Raw genomic sequence first — 10,903 nt, 5'->3', positions numbered from 1 at the left:
CTTCGCTGACTATTGTTTTCGTAAATAGCGCCCTCCTTTGACGGACATTTTGCCACAAATTTATCATGGCGACTTCCGTGTTCGCCGAAGAACCTTCCGTGCACCTTTTTTGCCCCTCGTGTAAAAGGCTCTTGCAAGATCCTGTGATCAGTGTGGTATGTGGGCACACATTCTGCAGGCATTGCCTGACGGACGGCAAGGATTCGGTCATTTTGGATGCTTGCCCCGTGGACGAGAAGCCGCTGAAAAACACGTCAGTCGTTGCGAATAGGTTTGTCATCATGGTCATTTGTGTGTGTACAAAAGTAATTGGGACTCGCCTTCGCGAAGTTCACGATGCACCACCCTGACCACACCGGAACATCCGGCGCAGGCCTAATGCAGAAATGCTTGATAAAAAGTAATAAGTCTTTGGGATTCTTTGCTTGTGAAAGGAGAGACTACGGCTTCACTTGAGTGAGGTTCAATTTAGTGAAAACATGAAAAAAATAGATCAACTTTACTCCATCTTTACCCGAAAAACAACAACTCCAAACAAAAACACTGAAACTGAGCAGAGAAGGTTCTCTGAATTTCACCAACTAATTTTCAGATCTAAAACTCCAAATTGTAAATTTTTAGGGGTCTGGAGTAGCTGTATTTGTGTGTGTGTGTCATCTCAGCAACATTATTTATTTGATATTTTATTTTAACCTATCAGTTTTCAATTTTTTTAATATATTTATGAATGGGACAAACAAAGTGAAATATTTCCAACTTGCTTAAATGTGCATAATGACCTGAAATGTATAAATTTTTAGTGTTAAGAAGATAAATAGTAAGGAAGGCAACCAGAAATTTAACTTTTTAAGGATTTGTAAAAGCTTCCATCAATTTTTATGAATTGTAATTTTCCCCCATCAACAAGCACAGCTTGTAGGAAGTAACTTTTATGTAAATCTGTACAGGGCCATCACCTCGCAGCTAGATGACATTCTGGTGTACTGCAAGAATGGAATCAAGCGGTTCAGCTCGCGCAACGACGAGCTGATCACGGACACCTGCGGCTGCCCCGAGCTGATCCGTCTCTCCCAGAAGGCCGAGCACGAGGCCAGCTGTCCGTACAGCTCCCTGCAGTGCCCCAACAGCCCCGAGTGTGGGACACTGCTGCGGCTGGACCTGGAGGAGCATGTGGTGACGGTCTGCCCCTTTGTGAAGTGTCATCATTACGAGAAAGGTGAGCAGTGGAGTCCGTTGTTGTGCAAGTGCGTCATGCTAGTCGGGCGAAAAAGGTCTATTCTTAACATGTTGGCGGAATATACGGAGATGGAAGACTCTTAACAGGAAATATATGACAAGAGCTCTGATATAGCAGACCCACTACGTGGATGCTCTGATTTTCACGTGCATGGCATGAATTGCACTTGACCAATTTTCATCAGAATGCGCACAAGCCGAGGGGGTCAAGTGCACAGCATTCATAATATCTGCTGGTATGTCTGCCCGTGGCACTGTTCAGAGGTGTACTGCATTCACTTGTCTCACTGTAGAGTACCTTGCCTATGGACGCATTCGTAAATCATTCCAGGCTTGGCTGTGATTTGCCGGATTTGCGGGTTACGGGAATTCCTCAAAGATTAATTCTCCTTTTTTTCCTTGTGACAGGGTGCACCTTTACCGGTACGTCGCGTGCTGTCGAAGACCACTGCCTTTCATGTAAATATGAAGCGAGTCCTTGTGCAGTCGTGAACACCGTGTCTCAGGTAACATTGTTTGTTTCAAACCTGTAATGAGGCCTTAACCCCTTCACGCCGGGATTATTTTGACCGTGACTGCTGGGCTGTGGTATGCCCTGAATGGAGGGCTTTGTCCAGCAGCAGGCCCCATTGAACCAGCAGCTGCATGGTGAATAGACTGTATGTGTGGTAGGCACTAATCCTCACACAATGGTGCGGTAGTAGCAGTCCTCCGTAGCGAAGGGGTTAAACTGTCGTGCCATTTCATGATCATTACACCGTTGCCAAGTGGAGAGCACCCATGGTCGTACACACTGTAGAGTTTGACTCACTACTCCATGCTGAGACTGAGAAACTGTGAGGGTGTGTCCAACACTCGGCTTCCAGACACCTTTTGAAATGTTCAACCCGTTGGCTCAGACCCCATTGCTGACTTCCAGACCCTCTTGGTTGCATTTTTCTGCAACAGGAGCACTTACAATGTCGTCGAGGCTGGGAGTATTTTAGTTCGGTCCCGGTGATAAACATCTGAGATTGGTTGTGGGCAAGACCAGCTTCCTTTTCAGTCGTAGAGCCACAAACTAGCTTACTCAGGGTTCTTGACATTTTGATCTTTTGCCGGGCAGCCTTCCGAAGACCAGGTTCTCCTGCAGAAGCAGGTGCAGATGCTGATCGAGAAGGTGCTGTTCCTTGAGAATAGCCGAGATGAGATGAAAGCTCAGCTGGAGGCTTGCACAAGGTCAGTCAAACTGGATGAATTTGGGACACCGCGTTTTACCACAAGGCTGTTCTGCCCTAAATGATGTTATTTTAACAAATTTTTTTGGTCTTGTCCTCTATTCTAAAAATTATTAACAAATGTTGGTCGTAAAATCTTGTGAGGGTCAAGAGGTCAAAAGTTGGAATGGATTCTCTGACATCTTTTGCCAGCTGTGGTGAATGCCTTACCATTCGTTTCAGGAAATCCAGGTTTTGGTAGAGCGAGTCACATTTTACTCGATTTTACTCTGAGACCTACAGTACACTGGTTTAATTCAACCACTGTGCACTCATTTTGAAGTACCTTTTCATGGTTTCTTTTACCAGCCATCTTCAAATGTTGTGGTAATCTTCAGCAGTGCCGTGAATCGATTTTTAGATAATTATTTTGATACATATTAACTTGTCTTGTGGTCAAATAATTTTCCAAACCTACTTAATGAATGCTTTGACTTGAGAGCTAGCCTCCCTGTAAAAAAGTGTATATTTGTAGGAAGAGATATGGTCAGTGGTTTGGACCTTGAAGGTTATTTTGTTTCTTGAAATTCATTCCGCAAGTCCTTTCCATTTCAGGGCCTTGACCGATGTGGAGTCCAAGTACAACGACCTCAAGGCCACCATGGATAAGCACGATGCTAAGCTCAGCTCGTCTTCCTTCAGTCGGTCGCAGAGACCTCACATCAGACCGAGGACCGCATCTGGTAGGTTGTCCCTGGGCCTCGAGGAGGGGTTAGGGGTGGGGATTGCCCTAGAGAGGGGAGGGTCAGACGTGGCCTATGAAAAGTCGTGCCAGGTTGATGTGGTTGGCGCAGTTAAAGATTGACTTTAGAGAAGCCTTTTGCGGCATTTTTGTCAAAGTTTGTGTGAGTGCCCCTTTGAAATTGTTCACAGCAGGAAACGTACATAAGTGCCCTCACTTTGCATTGAAACAACCGAGAGCTGATCTGCGTACACAGCCATTAATCGTAACTGGGCATCTGTTCACATTTTCAAGCAGCCCAGCTAAGTTGACCTTTGTTTTAATTCTGCACTGAGTTCTCATTCAAGCCTCGAAACTCAATGACCCTGATATTTTCACTCATAGATCGGCGGGATTCGTCAAGCCCTGAAAACACAATGACTGGGCACGATCACTGGCAGGTTCCGTTTGAATTCAAATGCATCGGAACTCTAAGGTAAGCTGAAGGTTGAATGAACATCGTCATCAGGTAGATGTTGTTCTTTTGACTGATTTTTGCTGAGAAATGCTTGAAGAATGAAAGTAATCATATGTTGATAGAGTCACAGAAGTTGGTGATAAAAAGAGAGATCAGCCACTTTTGGTCTTGTCTTTTTCAGAGGTCACAATGCTGCCATCCACTGCCTGGCAACAAGAGGTCATAGGCTATACTCAAGCGGACTAGACAAAGTCATCAAAGTGTGGGACGTTGATGCCCTGAGTAAAGGCTGCGTACAGAACATCAAAGGACACACGGACACAGTAATGCTGCCTTGGGGGATAAAAAGGAAATTCCTTTCAATGAACAAATTCAGACATTTGACAACTTCACATCAGAGAGGCCTCTTGTACTGTGTGAAAAAAAAAACAACGGTGTGAGCTTTGTACTTTGCTCTGGTTTCTGAGAAATTGCTGGCAATGTTTGTGCCGTAATGCAGGGCTTTTCTGAATGCACATTGGGGGCGTGCCTGGATATATGCCTCTGCGAAGTGTGTGGCCACCTTGTGGCAACTTTTTGTTATGGATGAAACAGAGAAAGGTTTGCATTTTTGCCTTCGTTAAAATGAATTGCAATTTCCTGATTATTTCAAGCAGTCATCTCAGAGAAGGTGCCAGCTTTTCCTTCTCGTTTTTATTCAAAGGATACCCTGAAATCCCAAGCTCTGTTGATAGCCTGGTTTGAAATTTCCTCACAGAAATGTAATCGAGTCATTATAACGTCATCGTGTTCGCGAGATTGCATTCCTCATTCGGTGTTCCAAGATGACAGTCTGAAATTGTCCAAACTTTGCACACTTTTTTTAGGAATGCGGAATAATTTTTCCTCCTCTTACCTGTGATGGCGTAATTGTATGCGTGTTTGTTTCTCCTCAAGAGTCCGTTCTTCTGTCTTTCCTCTGCCAGGTCAACGCCCTCTTAGCTGGTAGCGAATATCTGTACAGTGCTGGCGAGGACCAGAGCATCAGAATGTGGAAGTACGACACTATGAAAGAACACAAATGCGTCAAAGTGAGAACACGTTTCACACCTTTTAAAAATGGAGCGATTAGAAACAATTGCACATCGGGGCTCAAGGACGGATCCAGAACTCAATTTTTTCGGGGGGCCCCAAAAATTGGGAATTTTTTTTCATGTAACCGTTTATGGCCTTTCTGGGTAGATTGACCACACTTTGGAACTTATTACACAATTTTTGAAGGAACGAAATGAAAATATACCCCCAAAATTCCCTGTCTCAGTATTTCCCCCCCCTCAATTTGCGGGGTTTCTTCTGGGTCCCATGGCCCCGTCCAGATCTGCCCTTGCCAAGGCTGTGTGCGAGTGTACTGCTTTGATACACATAATTGGAGGAAAAGGTCATGCATACATTATTCCAGATCACATCTCGCAAATGCCGAACCGTTTACCTCTCTGCCATCTTCGAATAGCAAAACAACAAAATCTTGGGGGAGGGTGGACCCAGTGGACATGGAGGGGTCCTAATTTGCATATGACCTTTGACTTGGGAACCGTACGTTCAGAGAGTCCTCAACTCTTTTGCATCCTCGCAGAAAGCCCACGACAGCGCCATCTGCGCTTTGGTCAAGAACAGCAAGTATCTCTTCTCCTCGGGGTATTGCACAATCAAGGTAAAGAACTATTTGCTCAGCAAAGGAAGAGGTTACCAGCCGAGAAGTTCATAGATTGGGCATTTTGCACGACTGGTCCCCGCTGATCGTTGTTTAGCGCATAATTTTTTCTAAGTGATTTTTTTCTGCTTCTTGGCTGTATGAAATCAGGCCCGCGGCCTGACAAGAAGTGGACAAAGTCGAAATTGAGATAGGAAATTAGAAAAAGTGAGAAAAATCAAAAAGAAATCACTGTTAGTCACAGTGCATTGGTTCCACCTTCATGGTTTGTCACTAGGTTTAAGTAGGTCACTATTACACAAGGACCTGTTGCCCATTACTGGTTGGCAAGGTCCTTCACCCCTTCATACCGGGAGCAGTCCACAGCCGTGGCTCTGTGTGGGGATTAGTGCGTACCACACATAGAGTCTATTCACCACGGAGCTGCTGGTTCAATGTGGGCCTGCTGCTGGACAGAGCTTTGCATACTGGGCATACCGCAGCCCAGCAGTCATGGTCAAAAGAATCCCGGCGTGAAGGGGTTAACTGTTCTCGGTTTTCGTTATTTGAGGTTGGTACTGTTATCTGTTCTGTAGGTATGGCATGCAGACACACTGGAGGCCGTCCAAAGTATTTCTGGCTTACATCACTGGGTCCGAGCCTTGACGCTGGAACCTTCAAAGGTACTCGCTTGTCCGTTGCTTCATTACAACCCATTTGTGTTTTTTTTATATTTAAAAAATAATACGCGAGGGGCAGTTTTTCTGTCCTCTTACCTTTATTTGACACCAACTAAATATTGTGCATCTCACCTCCTTGTTTAGTATCCCGAAGGAAATCAAATGGTCAAATGTTGCTCCCCTAATTACGTCCTAAATTCTTATTTTACTCAAGATCCACTTTCTTCCCTTACGACAATAGGAGGCACTGTACAGTGGTTCTCACAACGTTGTCTGCATATGGGATGCCACGGGCCAGTTTAACTTAAAGAGAAAGTTGGAGCACCAATACGGTTCAGTCTATGCCTTGGCTATCACTCCCAAGTTTATCATTGTTGGTAAGTGTATCGCACCATTCACCATTCGCTTAATATTCCCCTATTCGTCATTCTTGATCGTTTATCTGTCCTCTTTTGTCTATTTTGCTGTTCACATTTTTGTCCTGTCGTTCTGTACACAAAGAGTTTGTGAATTCTGTTATTAATTGTGTTGGTCTGTTGTCGTGGAGACACAAGTTGCACGTTAGTTTCGACACATCAGCAGTGGGATTTTCTACGTAAAATTGTGGATGGAAGTTGTGATGTATTTCAGCAGTCCGCATAAATTTGGATGGCAAGTAAAGCATTGTTCACAAAGTTCAGAGTTCGCTTGCTGTGTGTGTGTGTAGCTCAAATGTCTGTGTATTTTTTGTGCTCTCCCAATATTGTGTACGCTCTTTTCCCATGGCTTCCTGTGACCTTTGCACTTTGACCAGGAACACGGGGAGAGAGTGGAAATGAGGAGAGGTCAAAGGACTCTTTGGAGGGTCATTCAGGTAGGGCTCCCCTTTGCACTTGGATCAGATTGGCTGGTCCCTTTTTTAACACTCGGCCCATTTTAGCGCAGCCGAACACTAAATCTTATCGTACCTCACTATCATAGCTGCATACTTCTCAATTTTGCTTTCCAAGTTCTCCAAAACTCTCCATCGCACCAGGAACCATTGCCACATTCTTTCTAATTTGAGCTCTTGTCAATTCCACAGTCAAGCATTGTGTGGCAGGGGCATTACCTTCCTCAGTCCTACAAAATTCACACAAATGAAAACCTTGTGGATTTTGTTGGATCGGGGAGGGTTAGGGTTCATGACAGTGCATGATACTGCATTGTGTTGTGGCAAAAGTGACAGTCACTCCTGGCATGCCTGTCCCATAGTCTATCACATCCATGATATTTTTCTTGCAAGTAGGAGTTGACATTTTTTCAGGCATAGCAGTGGAAACTTGTATTGGAATACTAATAAGTAACAGCAGGTTGATTTCCTTTTGTTTGTACTTACCTCACAGTTACATAAGTACTTTTTTAGAAGGTCGTTCTTTTCATTTCCTCGTTATTTTGCTCTTAGTCGAAATGACAGATGAAGCGTTCTGTGAATAGTTTAAACTGACATATCAATCTGATCTGCGATGAGGTCTGTGATTGGTTAAGGGGTTGAGGTCAGTGATCAGGCCAGTGACCAGGTCTGTGATCAGGTTCGTTATCAGGTCTGTAATTTGTGTGATGAGGCCGGTGATAAGATCTGTGATCACACATTTAATCAAGTCAGTAATCTGGTCATTGCCGAGGTCATTGATTGGGTCAGGGATCAGGTCTGTGATTGTCTGTGATCACGTCTGTGATCTGTACAGTGACCTAGACTTTAGTTCATGTCAAACCTGCACACTCCATCTTGCTGCAGCATCGCCAGTTGACATTTCAGGCATCAAATACTTCAGCCCCATCCAATCACAAACAGTCGCCACTTGCTTGTTTTTTTGCAGTTCTGTTTCCAATCCAGTCCAGTCAAAAACCGCATCTAGAAGGCAAGCATTAAAAAGAAGCGCACCAATTATGTTACGAGGTTTTAACAGCCTGTCAACTCTATATCTGACTCATTAAGTTTAGCTAATCCCAGAAATATTAAGTTTAGAAAAAAAAAGATTTCTTTTGCTCAGTCCGGCTAATAGTTTTCTCCTGCAGTCTTTTGGCATCCTTTGTCAGCAACAAACATCATGATTGATCTTTTGATTGTTTCCAGGAACATACAACAGGAACATGCAGCTGTTTGACGTTGTCACCCACCAGCACGTCAAGTGTCTCGGCGGCCACATTGGAATCGTCACCGACTTGGCCACGAGCCCAGCTGGCAAGTTTGTCATTTCCAGCTCCTACGATAACACCGTACAGGTGAGTATAGCAGATTCTGCCCAGTGCGACCTTTATGATAGAGTTTCCTTTAAAAACAAAAACAAGTGTGAATAATTCATGTTTCTTTGATGTTTGGCAATAAGAACATGATGTGGATTTTTTGAGGATAACTTGTCCGTTTCCTATTTCTTTTACTACTTTAAGTAGGTTATTTAATAATTTTGACATAAATTTACTTCCAGATTAAAGAAAATAGTACTGCCCGCTGTAAAAAAAAGTCCATATTTGACTTTGTTCTTGCATTCTGCTTGTTCTAACCAGCCCCTTACATATTCATTTCCTAAACCTAACCCTGTTTAGTCAATTCTGGATGTCTAAACCTTATGCTCTCCAGTATTAAGTTTGCAATTTTTTCATTGGTTTTTATCAGATCTGGGATCTACAGAATTTCCTTTCCCTCCAAGTTCTGTCCCGCCACCAGGGCAGCGTGAACGCCATCGCACTGTGCCACAGTTTACTCTTCACCGCTTCTGAAGATAAAGAAATCAAGGTAAAGTCCTGAAATTTAAAAAAAGCTGAAATGTTCAAACTCCTCCCCCCCCCCAAAAAAAAGAATGTCTAAAAAGTCATGTGTGGTTTGTCCACCCATTTTCAGTTAATGATGCGATGTCCGGAGGTGCTGCTGCTCAAAGCAGTGTTAGAATTATTATCCCCGTTCATCAGGCCAGAGACCATTTTTGGCAGCCGATGTCCATGCACATTCGACCTCTGACCTCACAGGTACCCATAGATGGCTCCTGGGTAGAGAGAGGTAACTTTAAAGGTAAAGCGATGTGACCAAGGGTCTAACAAGCTGCGGGATTCGCACCCCCGGACCCTTTGATTAGGAGTCACGAAGCCTAAACTGCTAATTTATGGTCTCTAGTTCTAGAACTTTCAGTAATTTCTTTCTTTTCATGCTCTAGATCTTCAAGTACTTCCGCCTGATTACGTACAGCAGCTTCGGCAATCACATCTTGCCAGGGAAGGACATGTGAGAATACCGTAGTCAGCTTTCACCACCAGTGCATTTTTTTTTCGTTGGTCACTGAAATGGACCAGGACCATTTCAACTGTGCAATTTTTTGGACTTTGTATTAAACCAACCAAGCGTCCACAGTCATGTCCATATTACTCTGCTGCAACCTCAAACTGATCATTACCTGTTGGAGCCACCGACTGCGTTTTTTAATATCCAGACAACTGAACACAGGCTCGCCGATGCCAGTTTTACACCAGTGAACTCGCCCCAGTTGTCAAGGGAGGGGGGAAGAATTTTGGCGTTTTTAATGTTAGGTTTTACCCTTGGCAGGGTAGAGCTGTACGCACTGCACGGGCGGCGTATTTCCAAGACCTTGAAGAAATTTAGAGTAAGGTTTGCAACCTTACTCAAGTGGGATTTGCACCCACAACGTCCAGTTTACTCGACCACCGAGCTTGCCATGGTGGCTTGGGTGCATTTTGAATATCCAAGATGGGTTTACGTCACTGTTGTCCTATGGTAATTTTCTTCACAAGATTTTTCCAATGCAATGAGTTTTTCAACATTACTTTTTAAGTGTAAATACAATTTTTTGGTCAACTTTAATAAAAACAGGCAAACGTGTGTTTACTTAGGTGAACTGCACTTGAATGAAATATGCATGTCAAAAATTAAACAAATTGAAATTTCAAACATCCACTATTTTTGTATAGAATCGGATTTTTATATTTAAAGATTTTTTGTATGCATCCAGATACTTAATTCTTTCCTTTACCGGCCAGTTAAAAAAAGACGTTCTGTAACAATTCAAAAGTGTCAGATGTATAATGAATTTCAATTTCAATGCAGACAGCAATTATTCTCAATTATTATGGAATTGGTAATATTTTTAATGTGCCATTTCTTGTATGTAAATTACTTTGGATATGTTTGGGGCAGTTGAGTACAAGAAGTAATTTTTTTTTCCTTAGTTTTTTAATATTATGAATACTGCTCATTTATTTATAATCGTTTATCAGAAAAATGAAGAAATTGTTTATGTGTAATCTGTAAAAAGGCACATATGTGAGTCCATGGTTACTTTTTAAAAAATGAGGTCAGTGTTACATGTAATTAAATTTTGTATGTAAAATTGTGACATTTGAAGGTGATGTATTGTTACACTATGCCTTTCCCTGCAATGACGCACGGGGGGGTAATTTCTCATAGAATCTCAATTTTGGAGGTCAAAAATAACATCTTCAAAATCTATATGGTTTGGGGTTTTAGGAACAAGCTGGTTGCTACGGAGATTTAAAGTAAGTCTCTCAAGCCTACATAAGACTCAACCTTTTCAAACCCCGCTTTCCAGTTGTGATAAGTTGAACTCCACAGAACGAATAAATTTGAAAATACAAAAATGATGATTTTCTGGAATGGGATGGACTATTGAGCTTCATGTAATTCCTTACCTTCGTTCTTGTGACATAACAAATATCTGCATTGGATAACTTCCATTTTTAAACTCGACTACCGGTTGGCCCGCGCAAGTTGTGCTTTCTGTGGAGAAATCTAAAAGTATCTGTACGCCGTAAGACTGTAAAATACCTTTCGTTTCATCTTTGCCTCCCTGCTGCATTTTTTTTACACATTGTTTAAAGTCGGTATACATCAAACCGACATGTCTTGACCTTGATCTGACATGACAGGGTCTCCCT

General features: G+C 42.9%; 1 protein-coding gene across 2 annotated transcripts; it reads left to right on the top strand.

The window, feature by feature from the left end:
• Window positions 1–65: 65 nt before the first annotated feature.
• LOC110990024 (E3 ubiquitin-protein ligase TRAF7-like) lies at window positions 66–10,622 on the top strand. 2 transcript variants are annotated; one of them, XM_022254794.2, is made up of 15 exons: window positions 66–271; window positions 948–1,216; window positions 1,645–1,742; window positions 2,342–2,454; window positions 3,048–3,175; window positions 3,559–3,649; window positions 3,813–3,954; window positions 4,597–4,701; window positions 5,244–5,321; window positions 5,897–5,983; window positions 6,222–6,357; window positions 6,774–6,833; window positions 8,076–8,224; window positions 8,616–8,735; window positions 9,151–10,622. In XM_022254794.2, the coding sequence occupies exons 1-15, from the start codon at window positions 66–68 to the stop codon at window positions 9,220–9,222; spliced, it is 1,854 nt and encodes a 617-aa protein (XP_022110486.1). In that variant the 3' UTR covers window positions 9,223–10,622. The 2 variants fall into 2 exon arrangements, with proteins under 2 accessions (XP_022110486.1, XP_022110487.1); XM_022254795.2 differs by lacking the exon at window positions 6,774–6,833.
• The last annotated feature ends 281 nt before the right edge of the window (window positions 10,623–10,903 follow it).

This window comes from Acanthaster planci, linkage group LG06, assembly GCF_054643075.1.
Source record: "Acanthaster planci isolate LZ-2023a linkage group LG06, COTS_SCS, whole genome shotgun sequence".
In the NCBI taxonomy this organism is placed as follows: Eukaryota; Metazoa; Echinodermata; class Asteroidea; order Valvatida; family Acanthasteridae; genus Acanthaster; species Acanthaster planci.
The sequence above is the reverse complement of the archived record's forward strand: the minus strand, read 5'-3'. Positions and strand labels throughout refer to the sequence as shown.

Bases quoted from the DNA above. Each gene is read 5' to 3' on its own strand.
- LOC110990024 (XM_022254794.2), top strand. From the start codon at position 66: ATGGCGACTTCCGTGTTCGCCGAAGAACCTTCCGTGCACCTTTTTTGC. The intron at 1,743-2,341 runs GTAACATTGTTT...TTTGCCGGGCAG, and splicing joins TCGTGAACACCGTGTCTCAG to CCTTCCGAAGACCAGGTTCT. The intron at 3,176-3,558 runs GTAGGTTGTCCC...TTTCACTCATAG, and splicing joins CAGACCGAGGACCGCATCTG to ATCGGCGGGATTCGTCAAGC.